Source organism: Narcine bancroftii, chromosome 5 (assembly GCF_036971445.1).
Source record: "Narcine bancroftii isolate sNarBan1 chromosome 5, sNarBan1.hap1, whole genome shotgun sequence".
In the NCBI taxonomy this organism is placed as follows: domain Eukaryota; kingdom Metazoa; phylum Chordata; class Chondrichthyes; order Torpediniformes; family Narcinidae; genus Narcine; species Narcine bancroftii.
This window is the reverse complement of record NC_091473.1, coordinates 223,010,566-223,034,516: the sequence shown is the minus strand read 5'-3', so window position 1 is coordinate 223,034,516 and position 23,951 is coordinate 223,010,566. Positions and strand designations below refer to the sequence as shown.

Sequence of the window (23,951 nt, the reverse complement as noted above, 5' to 3'; positions counted from 1 at the left end):
CTTGAGTGTATTGAAGTTGCACTCATCAAGTCAAGAGTTTTCCATCGAACTTCTCATTTGAGCCTAGTAGATGGTAGGCAGGCTTTGCAGACTTAGATGAATTACTCACTGTAGGACTCCTAGCTTCTGATATACTTTTGGCAATTCATTTACAGCTCAATAACCTCCCCAGGATATTGATATTGAGGGATTCAATTATGATAATATAATTGAATGTCAGGGGTAATAATTAGATTTTCTCTTATTGGATCTTCCATTGTCTGACTTTTGTGGTGCAAATGTTACTTGCCTTGCGTGTTTGTCTGCATTTAGACCATTGTATTGCTGATTTATCAAAATTCACTAGAAAAATGTGTCTCAAAGAGAGGTTCACCTTGATTAACACAACATACAATTCAAGTTGGTGCTGAACCAACCAAGGTGGCAGAGCTCAAGTCATTCTTGGGTTTGTTTTATTATTATGGCTACTCTTCCACATCATTCCTACAAGTAGGTGTCAGGTAAAATTGAACTCCACTGTGTCTTTTAGATTATGACGAGTGATTGTGTCAGATAACAGTCCTCATTTTGTTGAATTTGAGCTATGGTGGTAACAAAATGTTGTTTCCCATTATCATTCAACAACATCTCCTCCTCACTGCCAATCAACACAGGCACACCTCAACAATGTGTGCTTAGCCCACTGCTCTACTCCCATGATGTGTGGCAAGACACAATTCAAATGCCATCTATAAATTTGCTGATGACACCACGATTGTCAGCAGAATCACAGATGGTAATGAGGAAGCGTACAGGAGTGAGATAGATGAACTAGTTGAGTGGTGTCACAACAATAACCTTGCAGTCAATGTCAGTAAAGTTAAGGAATTGATTGTGGACCAAGAAGAGGAAGCCAGGAGAACACAAACCAGACCTCATTGAGGAGCCAGCAATGGAGAGGGTAAGAAATTTTAGATTCCTGGGTGTAAAAATCTCTGAAGACCTATCCTGGGTATTCAGTAATCCCTTCCTTAAGTAAACACTATACCTCTGCCCAGATGAAGGCCCTGTCCTGGTGCTGTACCATCTGCTTTTAGTGGCGACGGGTTTGATGAGGTTAGCGAATAGCAACGGAGGAGTGACTTTAAGTATGGAGAGCCCACAAGTTGTACATGATGAATGGTCGGTTGACATGTATGGCGAAGGTTTGGTAAGTGAATTGTTGGTTACGAATGGTGAGGGGTGGATGGGGCCCATCAAACACGATCAACTCTCTTTTAAGGTGATGTTGAAAATGAAGCCCCAAGAGCACAGCAGTGCAGAGTTGCAACATTACCATCAGTCTAAAGTTGTCATATACAGTTCCCCACTAAAGTCACAATACAGAAACCCCAAATGTCCGCTGCACACGACTTGGATGCCAAGGATTTACCAGCAGTACTGTGAGGGAGAAATGATGCACTGTGTCCAGATGTATAAAACTCACATGCTCTCTCTATCGAACAAGCAACTCATCACGTGGCTGTTTATCTTGAAGTTCATCATCAACCTGTCCTGGTTGAGGATGATGGAAGCTAGAGTCAAGTTGTTGCACCTCGCTGCATAGAAAATGGTAGGGTCTAAAATGGTGGCCCCCAGAACTCGCATGCAGTGTTGCTGGATCTGGAAGATGGTGCCCAAGATGATGGCCTCCTCTGTCCGCACATGGCGCAGCTGGGTCCTGAAGATGGTGTCCAAGATGGTGACCCCCATGGATCGCCAATGGCGCTGCTAGCCCCGGGAGATGGTGGTGTTGCAAAAGATGGCCCCCACGATCTGCATGTGGCGCTGCTAGGAAGAGATTTCGACTTGTACACTTTGGCATAGTGTACCTTCTTCCACAGGTGGAGCAGATTGAATCCTTTGCTGGGCAGCGTTTCCTTTGATGCTTGCCCAGGCTGCAGAAGCAGCACTTTTGGGGGTTCCCAGAACAGTGGTTGGGTCATTAACAGAGCCAGATGCGAGCGTTGGGAGGCTTTTGCGGAGCACTGCTCATTATTGGAATGGGAAGGTGGTGGTGCATCCCAGGATGGCTGCGACTGGGGTGACCACGAAGTGGCTGCGTTGTCAGTCAAGTAGGCCTCCATGTTCTGGAGAGTGTAAGGTAAAAACATCATGAGATGGGACCGGAGAAGGAGTCACCCAGTACTTAGGAGTAACAGAATGCAGATGTGACCTTGTACTGGGTGACTTTGTTCATGCTTTGATTAGGTCTTTGATTAGGTCATGCTTAGGTCTGCTTTGTTCATGAATGAGTGAGTCAGACACCAGACTGAGTTGAAATCAAGGTTCTTTGTTCTTTATTACCAGATTGTAACACTTGCAACTAACAATGTTAGTTGGAGAAGGCGCATTCTGCCGTTATCAGCAAGTGGTGTTTTTTTATACCTCAGGATACGTACTTAGTAAATTATCATACCATTACATTGTCCAATGAATAAACTGTTGCTATCCTTCTCTGTTAGTCTGCTGTACATAATTCTTGTTAGTGCAAAGCTTATCTTGAGTGTACAAGGTCACATCTGCATTCTGTTACTCCTTAGTACTGGGTGACTCCTTCTCCGGTCCCATCTCATGATGTTTTTACCTTACAAGAGCCACCCCCAGCCTACCTGCTAGCTCGATTGCTCTCCGCAGACTGAGTTCCCCTTGCTCCAAAGGTCTCTGTTGTATGTAATTCGACCTGATCCCCACAATGTAGGCATCCAGGATCAGGTCCTCTGTATTCTCTGTGGTGGTCATGGCTTTGCATTCGCAGGCTTTGTTGAGTGCTTGCAGGACCCGAAGATATTCGGCATTTGACTTACTGGGTTGTTGTTTTCGAATCACTAGAAAGTGTCTAGCATAGACAATGTTGATTTTATGCAGGTATTGCCCTTTAAGGATGTCCATGGCCTCCTGGTAGGTTGTGGTGTCCCTGATCGTGGAGTATACTGTGTTGCCGACCCGGGAGTGCAGTACTTGCAGTTTGTCAATCTCTGATCACACAATGGTAGAGGAGGCCTGCAGGAATGCTTCAAAATAGCGCAGCCAGCGTCAAAGTTGGTGGATACCTCAGGAAATTGAGGGTCAATTTCCAGCTTTTATGATGTGAGGATCTGCTCCATTGTAGAAAACTTGAAGTGAATTAAATTGATGTACCATCAATCACTCAGGAGACTATTGTGGAGAAACCAATAGGCTTTAATACACTCGAGAACATAGCTACTGTTCAGTTGTCCTGCACTGAGTTGCAGGAGACTGTGGGGAGGGGCCACAGGTACAACCGGCCAATAGATATGCTTGTCCAGATAATTATACATTACAGTGATTTACCTCTGTAACGCGACTGGTTGCACTCAGAGACAAGTGAGGAGTACAAATATGCTTTTAATAGCTCACAGTCAAATGCAGGTAGACACAATAGTCTTCAGGTGAATCTGAGGTAAGGCAAGAAAACCAGGTAGGTGAGGGTGGAGCCAAGGGAGGAGTCAGCCATCTGCATTCACCCATTCCTTCAGAATTGAGTCTGTGGGTGAAAAACAGAGACCATTAATTAAAAAAAAACTAATAGTCTACAAATATTTACAAGTTAAGTCTGTCAGGGGGTCTGGTAATTCTGGTCGAGCACTGCAGTACTGGAGGACTTCGGACTTCCTGGACCCCCTGTGGTACAGGGTCAGTGGGTCTCGAGAGCCCCAGCTCTGGTCATGGAGTGGATAGGACCACTTCCTGAGCAGTGCCCTCCGGGGCCCTGAGTGGGGTACTCGGTAGTTCCTGGCTCACTTGAGACATCAGATCCTCGGTTTCGTCAGGTGCAAGGTCTATAATCGAGACGGTGTCCTCTCTACCGTCAGGGTATGCCATGTAAACATATGTTGAGTTGGCGTGCAGCAGGTGTGGGGGGGGTCTGTCTTCCTTCTCCTCACGTGCTTTCTCAGCAGGTCTAGCCCTGCTGTTGTTAGCCAAACCAGGAGAGTAGTCCCAAATGTGGATTTCCTCTGGAATGTAAACATAAGCTCATGAGGAGTTGCTTCGTTCGCTGTGCAGAGAAGCAACCTTATGGAGTGGAGCGCCAGAGTGAGTTCCACGGCAAATTTCATGACCTTCCATCAGTCGCGTTCTCTTTTTCAACTTGATCATTCCCCCAGGAATTGTAGTTAGATATCCTGCTTGAGGCAATACCTCTTACGAGCAGGTACTGGCGTAGCTCTTTGCTCATAAATTATGAGCCCTGGTCATTATGGAAATAGCTAGGATACCCGAACTGAGTGAAAATACAGTGCAAGGCCTTGATGACTGTGGTGGTGTCATGTCTGGGCAGGGGATGGAGAACTGAGTCGTTCGAAGGGCTGGGATGCCTTTATCAGGTGTGCTTTGTCGGGACGATAGAAATGCAGCTTGCACTCTGCACAGACCTGGCAGGACCTAGTCACTTCCTTGATGTCCTCAATGGAGTAGAGCAGGTTGCGTGCCTTGAAGATATAAGCCATGTGTGAAATCCCCTGGGTGGTAAACCTCATTGTGCAGTAACCACAACTGGCTGGTGTATGCAGAGGCATAGCTTCCTCTTGACAGGGCATCTGGAGGTTCATTGAGTGTACCTGGCCTGTATGCTATGTCATAATTATAGGTGGAGAGTTCGATCCTCCACCTAACAATCTTACCGTTATTTATTTTTTCCCTTTTTGCATTATTAAACATAAATGCCACTGATCGCTGGTCAGTGAGCAGTGTAAATTTTCTGCCGGCCAGGTAATGCCTCCTGTGCCTGATGGCCTCTACAATGGATTGAGCCTCTTTCTCCACTGATTGTTTCTGAAGCTCGTGGCCTTATAAGGTTCGGGAGAAAAAGGGAACCGGTGTGCCAGCCTGGTTAAGGATAGGTGGTCAGAGCTATCACTTTCCACCAGGAAGGATGCATTATCATCCACCACATGCACAGTTGTAGTTCCAAACGTAGTCGAAAGCCTCCTGGACTTCAGTCGATAATGGGAAAGAGGTGGACTTTAAGAGGGGGTGGACCTTATCTGCGTAGTGAGAGACCCACTGGGCGTAGTAGGAGAAGAAGCCCAGGCACTTCCTTAAGGCCTTTATGGTCTTCGGGATTGGGAGGGCTAGCATGGGGCATTCAATCTGGGTCAGAGTCAATAATGCCTGATAGCCCGGGATTGCTTGACGTTTAGTCTGGAACACGCACTTACTGGAGTTGTACATGAGGCTCAGGGCTTGGTTGTGTGGAAAAACCTCTGGGGATTGGCATCATGGCCTTCCAAAGAGTGTCCACAAATGGTGATGTTGTTGAGATAAGGAAAGGTGGCCTTCAACTCGCACTCATCGAAAATTTTGTCTATCTGTCTCTGCCAAAAGAGACCCTACAGACTGATAGAGCCATCAGTTTGCCTCAAATGCTGTGTAGGGGTGGTCCTCGGAATGGATCGGTAACTGGTATGCAGCTTTCAGGTTGATGGTTGAATAGACCCGATACTGCGCAATTTTGTTTACCATGTCTGAAATTTGAGGGAGGAAGTATGTGTCCAGGAGTGTGAAATGATTAATTGTTTGGCTATAGTCAATTACTTAGCCTGGACTTTTCTTCGCCTTTCTCGACTACCTGAGCTCTTCATGGGCTGTTGCTAGGCTCAATGATGTTCTCTTTGAGCAGCCACTGTGTCTTGGCTCTAATAAATTCCTGATCCCCCGCATTGTATTGCCTGCTCTTTGTAGCTATTAGGTGGCAATCAGGAGTCCGGTTCAGAAACGTTGGGGCAGGGTGAAATTGATATTTAGAGTGGAGAGACTGCATGTGGCATACAGCTTTTGGGACCTTCCATTCTGCACTGTGATTGGAGGAAGTGGGCAGAGTACTCCATGATCATGCTTTTAAGGTGACACAGGAAGTCCAGGCCCACCAACACAGGAGCACACAAATCCTTCAGTACATACAATCAGAACTTTCAAAATTCCCTCCCCCCCCTTTTACAGTTAGATATACTGTACAATATCCCTGGGTCATCACAGAGTGCGAAGCTAGGAAAATACAATAGTTCATTGGGTACACTCTTAAGTTATATTGCAGAGCCGTCGCAGAATTTATAAAGCTCTCAGTGGAGCCAGTGTCTACTAATCAATCAGTCAACTGACCGTTTACCCTCACCTCCATCATCGAGTTATTCAATTGGTGAGGTATTTCCTGATCCGGCAGGACCAATGCTAGTGCTCTGGAAACCCTGTCACTCCCCAAGCAGATGTCGACTCCCTCCTCTTGGCCCACGGGAAGACAAGATGAAGTCGACCACAAGGGTAGCAAGATGGCTACCGTAACTTCCCGCTATGCTTTACTTGTGTTGGCAGGTCTCGCCACGAGGTGCACCAAAATGCTGGTGGCCAACAGCATGGAGAGGCTGAGGCAGGTACTTCAGGGCTTTGGCATGGGTCGAACAATGATTCGGGAGTTGCACGCTGTCGCCCTCTTTGGGGTCCCTTTAGCCCAGCAGACCTTCACCCACTACCCTCGCTTACCACATCCTGAGTACACAGAGTCCTTCGGGGGCATCAGGCGCGGGTGCTGTGCCTGTCCACAGAAGTAACATTCCCAGTCGTGTGTGGCCACAGTAGTCAGCGCTGGGGTTGCAGGGGTCACCAGCGCTCCAATGGCCTGGTCCTTTGAAAAGGCGCCACTTTCGCCCATGACATTGTCACTCCCAATTGGCCTGTTCAATTGCTTTCACCAGCTCCAAGGTGTTGGCTGTCTTTCTTCCCAAACTCTAGTAGTTACTGCCTCACATTCCTCAACCTCACTCCTCTCACCTGGGCCGTGGCCACTTCGTAGTGGCATTTTCTAGACACTCCCACAGTTCAAGGACGTAATGGACAAGCGACACACCCGGAAGCTGGCGACATTGAGAGCGTCGGTGCCTTGCCAGCACATCATTCTGGGACCTTGTATGGCCGACTCGTATGTAGCACAGACTCTAATGATAGCAAACCCCTTGGGGCTGACTTGAGAGAGAAGTACAGATCTCCAGAGACTATCAGAGTTGAAGACGTCTTGTGTGGTTGTCAGGACTGGAAACATTCCAGCCAGTAGGTGAATTCCTCTAGGGTTTCAGGGGACAGAGGGTCGACCTGGAGCATGCCTGGCTTCAACAGGACTTCCATCCTGCTTCAAAGTTAAGCTATTAAAATTATAATGTGACTGATTCCACTCAGAGACAAGTGAGGAGTATAAACAGACTTTTAATAGCTTACAATCAATGGTGATAGACACAATAGTCCTCAGGTGAATCTGAGGTAAGGCGGGAAAATCAGGTAGGTGAGGGTGGAGCCAAGGGAGGAGCCAGCCATCTGAACAATACATAGACAGTGAATTCCAGTTCACTGCAACCATAAAAGGGAATTGCCAGGAAAGTTCCAGGCCAAGAAGTCCAATATCAAGATTCAACTAGCTCTGCTTTAAATTAAGCACATACGTTGAATCAATCCCCACCAACCCCCCCCCCCACCCCCACCACCCGCCACACCTTCCTACAATCCCAGTTGAAAAAACCAATGCCCTGCAATCCATTTATAATCCCACCTCTTGCTTCTTACCTATCAACCTTGGCACAACTCCAAAAATCCAAATGCTGCCTCCCACAACCCTCCATCTGAATAAAGTTCTCTCCCTTTTGATGACCATACCCTCCACCTGCTCCATATGTGACCACCAAATTAAATCCAGGAACCAACTGTTTTCCTTTGTGTGCTCCTTTCACTATAATATAAGTGGAAGAGTCTTCTTTGAAGCAGAATGCCCCGGTTATTAGAATTTTGCAGTTATGAATCTTTAAACAAAACAGTCAATAGCCCACCACATACTGCTGATTCTACAAGAGTCACAAGAGAGTGTCAGTGTTTTCTTTAAGTACAGCAGTCTTTATGGTGATGTCATATAATGTAGACAATTCTAGCATTTTGATGCACCAATTATATGGGAATGGTTATAAAGGTTCAGAAATTTTATCAGGCTTTTGACATGGTCCAAGGCAGCAGATTGGCACCAAAAATAAAGGCCCATTGGATCCAAGAAAATGGAAAACAATCCAAAATTAGTTGATTAGAGTGGCAGGAAGGAAAGGATAATGGTCATCTGATGCTTTAGTAACCAGAAGACTTCAGTGCCCCCAACATCTTGGTGCTTTGTTTTCTGCTATTGGTAATACATACCATATTTAAAATTATACAAAAACTCACTGTGTGACTGATAATGTGGAAGAAAGCTATTGAACGCAGAAAGATTTCAATGGACTGGTCAGATGGCAGAAAAGGGACAAATAGAGTTCCAGATGAAAAAAAATCTGGATAAGGCAAACAAAGCATACATAATAGATGCTAAATTATTGGTGTCAGTGGATACATTTTTAAATATCCGACGTTGCTAAATTCCATAGTGCATGAACTCCAAAATGTATGGACTGTAAAACATGCTTTAAACAATTCATGTGGTGAAAAATGACTAATACAGAAGAAGTCTTGTTGTAGTTTTGGGTCATGGGGGAGGGATCACAGAGCAGAAAAGTCTGGAGGAGGAAGGGTTTTGATTCAGTTGGAAAAGGATATGGGACCACTCAGATTGGTGAGGGCAGTTGGCATTGCAATCAGTTGTTGAGAGTGTAGATACAAGGTTCAAGTTTGTGATCTCATTGTGGAAGAATGAGGTGTTGGGTGTGGAAGAGGGATTTTACAGAAACTATGTAGGCATGAGGCTTTCTGTTATTTCAAAAATAAATGATTTTTAAATGTATACAAGTCCAATAAATCCATAGTATAATTGGTTTTGATATTGGATGTGTTAGCACATTTTACGTACATAGCACCACTCACATGGCCCCAGGATATAACAAACTTCAGATGTTTGTGAAGCTATCAATTGGGACCCAGGCCCTTAAAATCCAGTGATAGAGGGACCTTGAACTGCAGTGCTTCCCTACAAAACCTTTGCCTTGGCTGCACTGAGCTTTAGTGCACCATTAGCTCATACTCCTGCAGCCTGGAATATATCAATTGCACCTTTCCATTATTACACTGGAAGATCAACAAACTTTTGGCAGACCAAAGGGCTTCTTTTATTTATTTCAAAAATAAACATTATTCATAATATCCAAAATCTTTTGAGCATCTAACTGAGATCACATTAGACGTGGGTTCCTGTACTAGACCATTCAGATTTGGAACTGATCAGGCAGATACATTTTAATGAAGGGTAAGCAGGCATCACACGTGCCTGTACCCACATTGGCAAAATTTCCACGCTATTTGACACCACTGGATATGTCTGTGTTCCATTGTTGATTAACACATCAGATGCAGAAGAGATAATAGAAGGAAATTCGTGGTCTGTTAAGCCCATGGTTTTCTTTAATGATCATTTCTCATTAGAAATTTCAGCAATTTGTGCTTCATATCAGTTTTTATCAAAAGATCAACTTGACGCACTGGCATAATAAATGACATCACATATTATTTCTATAAATTGAATTTATTACTAACCGTGTGCTGATAGAGATATTTCAATTATTTTTTTTCCCTAATTACATTTTTATTTTCAGTTGTGCAGCCCAGCAAAGCTTAAAACTTACGGCAATGTTCTCAAAATGGCTGCTGTTAAGAAGATGCGAGAAGCAGGGTGGGAAAGTGTCACCAAAGAAAGTAGGAAAAAAAGAATGAAAGCAGCAGAGAAAATGCATTGAGTTTATTTCGATAATAATTTGCTTTATTTTATTTATGATTTCTTCAGGCTTCCCAAAAATATCTTGTTTTTATTTTAAGTATTTCAAATCCTTTGTAATGTTTAAAGGGGAACAATTACTTCACAGGCAATTGTTCAAATCTGCATAAAAGTAATCTTCTATCTACTGAGTTTTCTAGCACCATATGCTGGAAGGAGAAATTGTAGTATTTTGTCTCATTATAGCACAACATGACATAAACCATTTAACATATGCTTTGTCTTCATTGATTTACTTAATTTTTTTCAAATGATGACAACATTTAGATGGCAGCTAATTTTCATTCCTTTTGCAACTAGACTCCACATTACTAGTTGAAGAGGTAAGCAAAATTGGGTAAATCAGGAATATAGCTTGAATAAAGGATGCATCCTTGTAGCAAGGGCAGTAGTCTTCTGTCTTGTAAAGATATGTCACAACTTAGTGTTAAGTCTAGAACATAAATATAATTTGCCAGTTGACTAATTGTTACTCTTTGTAATTGGACATGTTGGTTGTGCACCTCACTTTTCTATTAATAGAGGGTTTCTGCTATAGAGCATAGTTAAGTTAAATTTCAATTCAAAATTAATTTATTTTATGTTTTACTTATTGAAATTATATTCAGTTTGAAAAAATTGTTAACCTATAGAGCAAAGGTAACAACACAAAATATGTTAAAGAAACCTTTATTCCTGTTCTTAAAATATGTTTTTACTGTAGCAAGATATTGTTGATATTAATAAACAAAATTTATTTCAAATGTTTCCATTTTTTACATTGTAAAATATACTAACACCAATTATGTTATTCCACTGTCTGTTCAAACAAGAGTTCAGTCACTTCATTCAATCATAAAAATATTTTTTTAAAAAGAAACAAAGGTTAATCATGGTAGGTGTATTTAAATACAGTGAAGTGTGAAGCCATGCACTGGATGAAACAAAACAAGTTTGCAAAATAACACCAAGTAGAATGTTGTACTTAAATTATAGTACCATAGCAATAGCAAATCTACCACAATGAGCGAGATCATCAGATCTGTTTCTACACACTGGGTCGCTGATCTCGATTGTGGCTACTCCCAGCACTTCTGGCCTCATTTTTAACCCTAACATAATTACAATCAATGGCCGATAGACACAATAGTCCTCAGGTGAATCTGAGGTAAGGTGGGAAAACCAGGGTTTATATTGGGGTAGGTGAGGGTGGAGTCAAGGGAGGAGCCAGCCATTAGAATAATACATAGACAGTGAATTCCAGTTCACTGCATTCACCCCTTCCTTCAGAACTGAGACTGTGGGTGGAAAAACAGAGACCATTCGTTAAAATAAAACTAATAGTCTACAAATATTTACGTTAAGTCTGTCAGGGGGTCTGGTAATTCTGTTCGAGCGCTGCAGTACTGGAAGACTTCAGACTTCCTAGACCCTCTGTAGTACAGGGCCAGTGGGTCTCGAGGGCTCTGACTCAGGTCGTGGGGTGGATTGAACCACTTCCTGAGCAGTGTCCTCTGGGACCCTGAGTCAGGTACTTGGTAGTTCCTGGCTCGCTTGAGGCATCAGATCCTCAGTTCCAGCAGGTGCCAGGTTTCTGATCAAGACGGTGTCCTCTTTGCCATCAGGGTATTCCACGAAGGTGTACATTGGTTTGGCATGCAGCAGGTGCATCCTCTTGATCAGGGGGTCTGTCTTGCTCCTCCTCATGTGCTTTCTCAGCAGGACTGGCGATGGCGCCATTAGCCAAACCAGGAGAGTAGTCCCAGATGTAGATTTCCTCTGGAACGTAAACATAAGTTCGTGAGGAGTTGTGTTGGCTGCCGTGCAGATGAGCAACCTTAAGGAGTGAAGCACCGTGGGCAGGACTTGCTAGCATGAGTCTGGAAGGCCTTTGGACCGGAGAGCCAATTTCACAGCCTTCCATACAGTCGTGTTCTCTTTTTCAACTTGTCTGTTCCCCCGTGGATTGTAGCTAGTCGTCCTGCATGAGGCAATGCCCCTTACGAGCAGGTACTGGCGTAGCTCTTCGCTCATAAATTATGAGCTCTGGTTGCTATGATATAGCTGGGATACCCGAACAGGGTGAAAATAGAATGCAAGGCCCTGATGACCATGGTGGTGGTCATGTCTAGGCAGGGGATAGTAAACAGAAAACTTGAATACTCTTCAATAACATTGAGAAAGTACATGTTTCTGTGGTGGAAGGAAGGGGACCCTTGAAATCGACACTGAGTCGTTCAAAGGGGCGGAATACCTTTATCAGGTGTGCTTTTCCAGGGCAGTAGAATTGCGACTTGCACTCTGTGCAGACATGGCAGGACCTAGTCATTTCCCTGATATCCTCAATCGAGTAGGGCAGATTGCATACTTTGATAAAATGAGCCATGCGAGTGATGCCTGGGTGGCAAAGCTATTCGTGCAGTGACCACAACAGGCCAGTGTGTGCAGAGGCACAGCTTCCTCTTGATAGGGCATCTGGAGGTTCACTGAGAGTACCTGGTCTGTATGCTATGTCATAATTATAGGTGGAGAGTTTGATCCTCCCCCAGTGATTTTATCATTCTTTATTTTCCCCTTTTTGCATTATTAAACATAAATGCCACTGATTGCTGGTTGGTGAGCAGTGTAAGTTTTCTGCCGGCCAGGTAATGCCTGCAGTGCCTGATGGTCTCTTCAATGACTTGAGCCTCTTTTTCCACTAATGGCTTCTGAAACTCATGGCCTTGTAGGGTGTGGGAGAAAAAGGCAACCAGCCTGCCCACCTGGTTAAGGGTAGTGGCCAGTGCTATGCCAGAGGCATTGCTTTCCACCTGGAAGGATGCATTCTCATTCACTACATGCAAGGTGGCCTTTGTGATGTAACTCCGAATGTAGCAAATAGACCCGATACTGCGCAATTTTGTTTACCATGTCCGAAATTTGAGGGAGGAAGTATGCGTCCAGGAGTGTGAAATGATTAATTGTTTGGCTATAGTCATTTACTAGCCTGGACATTTCTTTGCCTTTCATGACTACCACCTGAGCTTTTCATGGGCTGTTGCTAGGCTCAATGATGTTCTCTTTGAGCAGCCACTGTGTCTCGGCTCTAATGAATTCCTGATCCCCCGCACTGTATTGCCTGCTCTTTGTAGCTATTGGGTTGCAATCGGGAGTCCGGTTCAGTAACGCAGGGGCAGGGTGAAATTGATATTTAGGGTGGAGCGACTGCATGTGGCATACAGCTTTTGGGACCTTCCATTCTGCACTGTGATTGGAGGAAGTGGACAGAGTACTCCATGATCACTCTTTTAAGGTGACACAGGAAGTCCAGTCCAGGCCCACCAACACAGGAGCAAATAAATCCTTCAGTACATACAATCAGAACTTTCAAAATCCCCTCGCCCCCACCCCCCCTTTTACAGTTAGATATACTATACAATATCCCTGGGTTGTCACAGAGTGTGAAGCTAGGAATATACAATAGTCCATTTGGTACACTCTTAAGTTGTGTCGCAGAGCCGTCGCAGAGTTTATAAAGCTCTCAGTGGAGCCAGTGTCTACTAAGCAGTCAGTCAAATGTCCATTTACCCTCACCTCCATCGTCGAGTTATTCAATTGCTGAGGTATTGCCTTATCCTGGACAACTGATGCCAGCGCTTTGGAAACCCCATTGATCCCAATACTGATATTGACTCTCTTCTCTTGGCCCACGGGCAGACAAGATGACATTGACCATGAGGTGTGGAAATTTGGCTGCTCTCCATCTTGATCCGACGAAAGACTAGGTGGCGTCGACCTTGAGGTGCAGCAAGATAACCACTGTGGCTTCCCGCGATGCTTCACTTCTGATAACGGGTCCCGCCACAAGGTGCAGCAAGAGGCTGGCAATGAGCAGAACGGAAAAACTGAGGCTGGCAGTTCGGGACTTGGGCACAGGTCGAGCAATGATTCGGGGGTTGCTCATGCAGTCACTCTCTTTGGGTTCCCTTTAGCCCGGCAAACCTTCACCCAGCGCCCTCGCTTACTGCATCCTGAGCACATGGAGTTCTTCGCAGGGCATCGGGCATGGGGGTGCTGTGCCTGTTCATAGAAGTAGCATCCCTGGTTGTGCATAGCCACAGGGGTCACCAGTTTCCCAATGATCTAGTCCTCTGAAAAGGTGCTGCTTTCTCCTGTGAGGTCGTCAGCTCCCAATTGGGCCTGCTCGAGTGCTTTTGCTGGTTCCAGGGTCCTGGCCAAGTCTTTCTTCCCAAACACTAGCAGTCGCTGCCTCACATACCTTGACCTCACTCCTGCCACGAGGGTATCCCCGATTTGTTCTTCCTCTCTCCCCCAAGTCGTTGCCGCTTCGTAGTGGCATTTTCTGGTCAGGACCCACAGTTCAAGAACATAATTGTCCAGTGACTCATCTGGATGCTGTCGATGTTGATAGAGTCGGTGCCTCACCAGCACGTCATTTTGGGGCCTCGTAGTGGGCCTCCAAGCCTTCTACGGCCGACTCATATATAGCACAGTCTCTGATGACAGCAGACCCCTCGGAGTCAAGGATATCTTCGGCATGTGCCTCAGTGATCGCTTCGACTGTGTGCTTCCAGATTTCTAAGCATGCCTGTACTTCTGGATGACGTTGGCTGACTTCGAGGTTCCTGGCACTCAGGAGCTTCTCCATTACAGCTTCAAATTTTGTGTGGAATAAATTGTGATGCGCTATAGAGCAGAAAAGCAGACACAAAACATAAAGACTGTTCAACAGGCTTTATTCCACACTAACTTCCACAGATCTGGCTGTGAGAGTAGCTGTGCTGGCTCTGAGACTGACCTCAAGGGGCTGGATATAGCTTATATCCCGGAGGATGATTGGCAGCCAACCAGGTGGGGTTTGGTCCATTCAGGTTAGCTGATTGACAACCGGTCAGGTGTTGCCGTATTTTGCTCGTACCTTTATGAAGGGCTCAGGGGCAAAACATTGGTTATGTACATTTTTCTTTGCTACATAAAGAAAGTTGTGTGACTACACCACTAGCCTACTGTAGGGGGAAACCTGTGTACCTGCAGGAAGAGCACTGCAGGTGCCTGTATTTTTTTATTGTCATGTAATAAAATAGAAAATGTGATATTACACGGAATTTCCTTTAGTCTACTGTAGGGCAGACAAAGATTCAACTATCAGCAAAAATTACCCAGAGCCCCTTACAGTCGAACAAAGAGAAGCAAAAGAGAGCCCCCCATCCCAAACCACTGAATGTCCATGGCTTCGCCTCTAGCTCCCACAGCCTCTGCAGCTACAAAGCCTTAAGTCCAAACCATTAGCAACCCAAACTCCAAATGCACACCTGACACGATCAGGAAGCCTCCAGCACCCTCCACACCCCAGTTCTAGTACCCTTTCAGCCAGTCTCCAGCAATCTGATGTGAGTCCCTTAACCACAGTCACCATCAGCCAGCATCCCACATGGGTACCTCACCTCAAGTCACCACACCCCTCCTGTGTGATCTTCAGCCTCCAAGTCCCTTACTGATTACCACCAAGGTCACTGTCCTATGGGTCATCTCCTTTACTTCTCCTTCACTAACAAAAATGTTCTTCCCTTTTTCTAGTACCCTGTGCCAGTCCTCTGCTTTTCTGGAGTATGCCAGCCCTCATGGCTGCTGCTAATCATAGACATTGCCATCTTGGGCCAGACCCCACAGTCATGGGATTTTAAAATAAACCATTGTCAGCTTCTTTAACAGGCTTTTATAGCCTGTTCTAAACTGACAGCATTCGGACTGATGGTTGAACCCTACGCTCTCTGTGAGTCTGCATCACGAGAAAAAAAGCTGAAAAATGCTAGGGGATCATCACCTCTTTCTTTATCGTTGGTTGGTCGAATCAACTCCATTAAAATATTACCTAAATTTATATAACTTTTTCAGGCTTTGCTGTTTTTATTCCTGTCTTTTTCTTATTCCCTTGATTCAGTCTTATCTTCTTATATATGGAAGAACAAACACCCTCACCTAAATAAAATCCATCTACAAAAATTTAAAAAGAATGGAGGTTTAGCCTTACCAAACTTTAGGTTCTATTATGGGGCAGTCAATATACGAAATTTTACGTTTTGGTCATATTTTAACCGTGAAGACTGTCCAATATGGGTCACTTTGGAATCTAATTCAGTTACAAAATTTTCTGTTATTTCTCTTCTTGGATCCTCACTTCCCACGCCTTTAAATAAAGTAACTGACAACCCGGTGGTTAAACATACTTTGAGGACCTGGATACAATTTAGAAAACATTTTGGTTTACTGAGATTTTCTCTTTCTAGTCCTAATTTTTTCTTTAAACCTTCCATGATTGACATAGCTTTTAAAGAATGGTATAGGTTAGGCATTTTAAAGGTTTATTTATCGACGGGTCTTGTTTCTTTTGAACAACTGTCAGTTTAATTATAGCTTACCAAATACTTTTTTTTTGTTATTTACAGATTAGAGATTTTTTGCGACCTCAATTACATACATTCCCTATGAGCACTGATAAGAATTTAATACATGTAATTTTTAATTTACAACCTTTTTATAATGGTTCAATATCTAACATTTAGATGGGAATAAGAGAGGCTCCCTGAGATAAAATTTTAAAAGCCTGGGAACAAAACCTACAGCTTTTAATTTCTGAGGAAACTTGGAATGTAATTTTAAATTGGTTAATACTTCATTTTTACATACTCACCCCTCCCTCTTACAATTTAAAGTAGTCCATAGGGCTTACGTGTCCAAAGTCAAACTAGCTTACTTTTGTGCGGATGTATCTCTTTGTTTTGATAGATGCAATAATGGAGATGGTTCACTAATTCATATGTTTTGGACATGCCAGAGTCTTGAGAAATACTGGAATGAAATATTTCAAACTTTTTTTGTACTTTTTAAAGTTAATTTTAAGCCTAATCCTTTAACTCCCTTGCTTGATACTATTGGAGAGAGTGGCATAACTTTAACGGCATCTGACTTGCATGTATTAGCCTTTATTTCTCTTATGGCTAGGCAGGCAGTGTTGATCAAATGGAAGGACGTTACTCCGCCTACTAATGCTCAATGGCAAGGTGACATTATGTCATGTTTAAATTTAGAGAAAATTAGATGTTCAATTTCTTATGTGAATTTAAATTTTCAAACAATGTGGGGACACTTTTTGAATTACGTTCAAAATCTTTGATATTAATCAGAGGTGTTGACTAATAAGGCAATTTATTATTCTGATAAGTTTTTTCCCTCTTTTTGCCAAACAGCTTCATTTTTGGTAGTTTTTGGGCTTAGGTGTTATTTTTATAATAAAATATGACTATAATATAATTTGTTTAATTGAGAATGCAGAGTACCTTGGATAAAAATGGTATGAATGAAGAATAATGTATTATTTTTTTACTTTTAATATGTATCTTTATGTACTCTATTTTTCAATGTGGAATTTCAATTTTAATAAAAATATTGAAAAAGAACTAAATGATAGAGGAAGGGAATAGATCTCTGAATGGAGAGGGAATGGATGGAGAGTGAGAGGGAAGGAGACATAGTGATGGGGAAAGAGGGAGACAGGGAAGTGGCCTAACAGAAACCAGAGAAGTTGATGGAGGAGGTATGTGTGTAGGTGCAGCACTAGAGGTTGGTGCCAGGAAGACGATTAATAGGGAGGGAGGAGTGGACAAGGAAGTCTCAGAGGAAGTGGTCCCTTCTGAAGGCATATGATGTGGAGGAAATGTTGGCCACAGGGGCTGTGGGGTGGTAGGTGAGGACAAGGGGAATTCCTGTCCTTGTTGAACCTTGGGGCGGAAGGGGCCAGAGAAGATGCGCAGGAAATGGAGCATATGTGAGTGAGGGCTGAGTTGATAGAGATTGAAGGGAAGCCATATTTTTTGAAGAAGGAAGACATCTGAGATGATCTGGCATGGAAGAGGAATTTAGAGAAAAGAATAGAATTCTTATAGGGGATACGGTATGAAGAGGTGTACTCAAGGTAATTGTGGAAGTTGGTGAGTTTGTAGAAATGTTTGTAAAAAGGTTTGTCTCCTGAGATGGAGACAGAGAGATAGAGAAAACGGAGAGTGACCATATATGGACTAATTAAATTTAAGATTGGGATGAAAGCAGAAACATGGATAAAGTTGACGAGCTCATTGTGGGTGCATGATGCAGCAGCAATATAGTTGTCACTGGAGCGGAGGAAGAGTTGAGGAGCCTTGCCTGTGTAGGCTTGTAGCATGAATTGTTCCACATAGTCAACAAAATGACAGGAATAGCTGCAACTCATGCATGTACCCATGGCTACACTGTGACAGATTATAGATAGGTTTTTTGGCAACAGATGAAAAAACTTGGAGGAGAGAGAGAGAGAGAGAGAGAGAGAGAGAGAGAGAGAGAGAGAGAGAGAGAGAGAGAGAGAGAGAGAGAGAGATCAGTTCTGCACTTTTACAGTCAGCAGCAGCACCTGGGACTGGAACAGGACAAGCTGGCAAGCTTGTGGAAATCCCCATTTGGAAGATGGCCTTCGTAGTTCGACCTGGCCAAAGCCGTTGTGGTTCATGCAAGAGGAGACGACTGGCTATCTAATGTTTCACTTGGAATAAGTGAAACAAAAAGGAACTCTGTGGTTTCCTGAAAGAAAAAGGTTATCATCTGGAAAACCCTGATGGGGCAAGTTTCTTCAGCAAGACACTGAAGTGGCTAATTAAAAGGAACCAGTTGTCGGTGTCCAGCAAACAACAAATCTCTCTCTGAAAACCGACAAGAACATTCCTGAGCCATAACCATTTACCTTTCAAGCACCAAAGCCTGGTGAACTTTATAAATGTAAAATTCTGTGCACAGTATAAGAATTGCCTGCAACCAGTAAACTTGGAGGAATGAGAAGGGAGATTGGACTGTGAATCAAAGAACTTTTCTGAACTTACGTGTGCTTAGAATTAGAAAGGAGTTAAGTTATATTAGTTAATCTTTCTTTGGCTTGGCTTCGCGGACGAAGATTTATGGAGGGGGTAAAAAGTCCACGTCAGCTGCAGGCTCGTTTGTGGCTGACCAGTCCGATGCGGGACAGGCAGACACGATTGCAGCGGTTGCAAGGGAAAATTGGTTGGTTGGGGTTGGGTGTTGGGTTTTTCCTCCTTTGCCTTTTGTCAGTGAGGTGGGCTCTGCGGTCTTCTTCAAAGGAGGTTGCTGCCCGCCAAACTGTGAGGCGCCAAGATGCACGGTTTGAGGCGTTATCAGCCCACTGGCGGTGGTCAATGTGGCAGGCACCAAGAGATTTCTTTAGGCAGTCCTTGTACCTTTTCTTTGGTGCACCTCTGTCACGGTGGCCAGTGGAGAGCTCGCCATATAATATGATCTTGGGAAGGCGATGGTCCTCCATTCTGGAGACGTGACCCATCCAGCGCAGCTGGATCTTCAGCAGCGTGGACTCGATGCTGTCAACCTCTGCCATCTCGAGTACCTCGACGTTAGGGGTGTGAGCGCTCCAATGGATGTTGAGGATGGAGCGGAGACAACGCTGGTGGAAGCGTTCTAGGAGCCGTAGGTGGTGCCGGTAGAGGACCCATGATTCGGAGCCGAACAGGAGTGTGGGTATGACAACGGCTCTGTATACGCTTATCTTTGTGAGGTTTTTCAGTTGGTTGTTTTTCCAGACTCTTTTGTGTAGTCTTCCAAAGGCGCTATTTGCCTTGGCGAGTCTGTTGTCTATCTCATTGTCGATCCTTGCATCTGATGAAATGGTGCAGCCGAGATAGGTAAACTGGTTGACCGTTTTGAGTTTTGTGTGCCCGATGGAGATGTGGGGGGGCTGGTAGTCATGGTGGGGAGCTGGCTGATGGAGGACCTCAGTTTTCTTCAGGCTGACTTCCAGGCCAAACATTTTGGCAGTTTCCGCAAAGCAGGACGTCAAGCGCTGAAGAGCTGGCTCTGAATGGGCAACTAAAGCGGCATCATCTGCAAAGAGTAGTTCACGGACAAGTTTCTCTTGTGTCTTGGTGTGAGCTTGCAGGCGCCTCAGATTGAAGAGACTGCCATCCGTGCGGTACCGGATGTAAACAGCGTCTTCATTGTTGGGGTCTTTCATGGCTTGGTTCAGCATCATGCTGAAGAAGATTGAAAAGAGGGTTGGTGCGAGAACACAGCCTTGCTTCACGCCATTGTTAATGGAGAAGGGTTCAGAGAGCTCATTGCTGTATCTGACCCGACCTTGTTGGTTTTCGTGCAGTTGGATAATCATGTTGAGGAACTTTGGGGGACATCCGATGCGCTCTAGTATTTGCCAAAGCCCTTTCCTGCTTTGGAAAAGGCAGGATATTAGTTAATAGTGTTAAGTTAAAGTGTGATTCTGTTTTCATGTTTAAAGATAATTAAAAGCATCATTTGTCTTAGTGAATATCTATTGCTGCTGGGTTTTGGGGTCCTCTGGGCTTGTAACAACGCCTTTGACTTGGAGAAAGTGGAATGAGTCAAAGGAGAAGTTATGGAGGGTGAGAACAAGTTTTGCCAGGTGGAGGAGGGTAGTGTGAAGGAAAACTAGTTTGATCATTGTTGAGAAAGAAGGGCTTTGAGACTGCTATGGGGAATGGAAGTGTAATAATCCTGGCAATGTTTGCAATATTAGGCCAGAGCTTGAATCCAGCATATTATTCAGTTCACCATATTGCATGAATATTGTAATTCATCCAGAGAGGGAATTTACAAGGTTTTAGCAGTGAAAAAGAAGGCTGAAGGGAGAAAACAATAGAAGGACAAGCATATTTTCCTTGCTGGAAAGGGGAAGTATGTGCAAACTGCGTGTTGTTGGTATGAGGCTTGGTGCAATGATACGTGTGTCAGCTCTGTGTTAGAGCATCTGGATGTCAAGTAAAGTTCTGATAGAGATTAAGCAACAACCAAGGGACATAAATTTAAAGTAATTGGTAAAGGGATAAGATGAGAAATAAGGAAAATATTTTAATCCAGAAGGTAATAGAGCCTCACTGCCTTGATTTTTAGAGACAGAAGCCCTCCTCATATTTAAGTAGCATTTGAATGTGCACTTGAAAAGCCATGATCTGTAGAACTACGGGACTAATGTTGGAAGATAGAACCAGAATGTGTACCTCTTTTTCAAAGGGCACAGACATAGTGATCCAAATTACCTCTCTTTGAACTGCAGGTTTTAGATTTTTTTAAAAATTATCTTATAAGCAGCTTTGGGGAAAAAAGTGGCATTTTGATGAGGCAAACCCACTGCTGGTGGGGCTTTGTTTTTGGTAGTGGCATTCAGCTGCAGCAGGCAGTGTTATCAAAAGCCATACGAAGGATAGGATAGTCCTTCAAAGATATATCATCCTGAAATGTGGGAAACGAAGATTAAGAATTAATACAAGATTTTCCTGGCTATCTGGTATTGCCAAAAGGAGATTCTGTGTGACTTTAGAATTCATGAATTTAGCTTTGAAATACTTGAAAAGCTTTGAGTTCCAAAAGGAAGTTTAGTGTTACACAATTGCAGTTTATTACTGCACAAACATTGTTAAATTCCACAATGCATGGATGTGCATCCATTCACATCCACATTCTCTGCAAAAGAAAAAGTGCAGGAAATCCCTTTTACTTAGTTAGACTACAAACAATTGCCTTTTAATGCTATGCTGAGCAGAAATAGATCAGCCACAACCAACACTTGAATTGATCTGGAGGTGATGACATTCAGATAGATATTAACATCACAGTGCAATCCAATATTAGGAGGCTGGTTGATGATCTGGGGAAAAACAGTCTCTGTTCTTAGATCACTGATGCTGCTCTTTAGAGCCATTATAGAGGCTGCACATGCACCCTGAGCAGCTCTTCCTTTCTCCTGCATCCGAAGATTTAACCTAACTACACTGTACATACATTATTTATACTTTATAGGCTGTGTTACTTATATCATTTCTGCTTTTAATGTTATTTAGTGTTATTTTAGATTTGACTTGGAGAAAGTGGAATGAGTCAAAGGAGAAGTTATGGAGGGTGAGAACAAGTTTTGTTATTTGGTAGGTTATTTTCTGGCTCTGGGAATGCTCAGAAAAATTTCCCACAGAATCAAGGGTAATCACTTCTTTGCTTTACACCATTTCGGCTTGTGAAAGGTTCTGTCGGAACACTCTTGTTTCGTAAACTAGGGTACACCTGTATACCTCTAAGTCACTCAGTCTCTATCAAAACTTTACTTGGCATTCACATACTATAATGTGTTTTATTTTGCTCCTAGCCTTACACTCAGATCATACTTACCCTGATGGTAACAGATCTGATTTGCATTTTAAAAAAATTTGCATTGTACACCAAGTTAGGAAGCAATTTGACATTCAAACAAAGCAATCAAAATCTACAGCCAATGTAGTTTAACTTAAACAATGAGATGCCTTTCATTAAATATGATAATAATACAAGGACAGGCAGCGCCCAGAGAGGCTTGCAACAGTTTATGGAAGAGCAATTTTAGATAATATTTTGATACATTGAAATAAAGATAAATTGCAGGAATTGACTAATAGTAGGTGCTAGATTGGACAAAATTGTTATCTTTAACAATTATTCAGCAAAACCTAACATGTCAGGTATTTATAAAAATAAAACTTTAACTTTAAAATCGATTGCAATAGAATTTCAGTTTAACATTGGATTGAAATACAAATATAAATTAAAACATTCCTATTATAGATTTTATTTCCTTTTTAATAACTTCATTTCCTGGTATCTGCTGAACCTTTCTTAATTGCCATCATTGATGTCTTTTCTTGAATACATCTCAAATATAATTAACTTGGATTCATAAATAAGAAAAACGAAAAAGCAAGCTGCCACAGATAGTCGTCATTTTATTTGCAATCCAGCAGAATGGGGTGTAAAGGGAAGATAGCAAGTATAAAGAGGTGAGGAAGAGGTGGTGGGAGGGGAGGGAGGTTAGCAGAAGCTGACAAGTGATAGGTGGATAATAGGCAGATGGAGCCAGGTGGGAAAGAGGATAGAGATGGCAAATGAAGCTGGAAGGTGATAAATGGAGACAATAAAAGGCCACAGATGATGGAATTTGGTAAGGTGATGAATAGAAATGGACAGAGGCAGGATGGTATGTCATACAGAAACATTTAGAGATGGGAGGGGGAGGGGACCAGTGGAATGAGTGTGTGGATGATGAGCATATTAAGTCAGGTCGAGAAAAGAATGGGTAACTGGAGGCTGAAGTTAGGGTTGAAAAGGAAGTGGGCCTGAATGATTCAGAATAGAGGAACTCGTAATACAACTGAACAGTACATCACAGCATGAATGTTGAATTTTTTAAGTTCAAGTAACCCACAGCACCTTCCCCACCACCCCTGCCCCCTCCATTCCTTTCACTCTCCTGATCTACCCAGTGCATTTATTTCCAAACCCTTCTTTCCAAACTCACTCACCCCTTATTATCCAGTTTCAATCTTCTGCCAAATGTGGTTCAATTTGGCTCTCCATTATGAAGACTCAAGAGACCGCGAATTCGACTTAGTTTCAGAATAAATTAATCCTTATTTCAGACAAGTTACTTTTCAAAGTGTAAGGTAAAACATCATGAGATGGGAATGTGTAAGGAGTTACCCTGCCCTGTACAGGGCTGTAACAAGATGTAAATGCATCCTTGTACTTACAAGATAAGAGAGACATTGATGGATTGAGAGGCAGGAAGCTAGCAGGGAAAGGATAGCAACAGTTTTAGTCATTGGACAAGTAATGATATGATGATGTTCTAAGCATGTATCCAAGGGTATAAAAAATCACCATTTTGCTGATAACGGCAGAATGCATTCTCCGACTAACCTGGTTGGTCGCAAGTGTTACAATCCGGTAATAAAGAACAAAGAACCCTGATTTCGACTCAGCCTGGTGTTTGTCTCACTCATTCATGAACAAAGCAGACCTAACAAAAGACATATTCATTATTTCCTCCATGCAAATAATATCTGTTCCCAAGTTAAATCCTTCCATGATGCATAAAGCCACCAGAGCTACGGAACTAGTACAGTTGACATATTGCCAAAGGCAGATCTGTAGAGCACGTCGAAAGAATCAAAAGCTTGTTGATCCAATCCAAGGCTTTTATTAACTAGAAGACTGGAGCGTATCACATGTAGGTCGACCAGTCCAGAATGACCTAGTCTGGCTAGGAGCAACCCTTTAAGACCTGCCAGAAGGTGTGGCTACGCTCTCAGCCAATCAC

At 43.3% G+C, this 23,951-nt stretch overlaps 1 protein-coding gene across 3 annotated transcripts in view; it reads left to right on the top strand.

The window, feature by feature from the left end:
• The window catches only part of sycp1 (synaptonemal complex protein 1), a 207,880-nt gene extending 197,422 nt beyond the window's left edge, over positions 1-10,458 (top strand). For all 3 annotated transcript variants that reach the window (XM_069941423.1, XM_069941421.1, XM_069941424.1), the window contains one exon: positions 9,588-10,458. In XM_069941423.1, coding sequence (XP_069797524.1) covers positions 9,588-9,728 — 141 coding nt within the window. In that variant the 3' untranslated portion in view covers positions 9,729-10,458. The remainder of the gene's footprint in view (positions 1-9,587) is intronic.
• Positions 10,459-23,951: the final 13,493 nt, after the last annotated feature.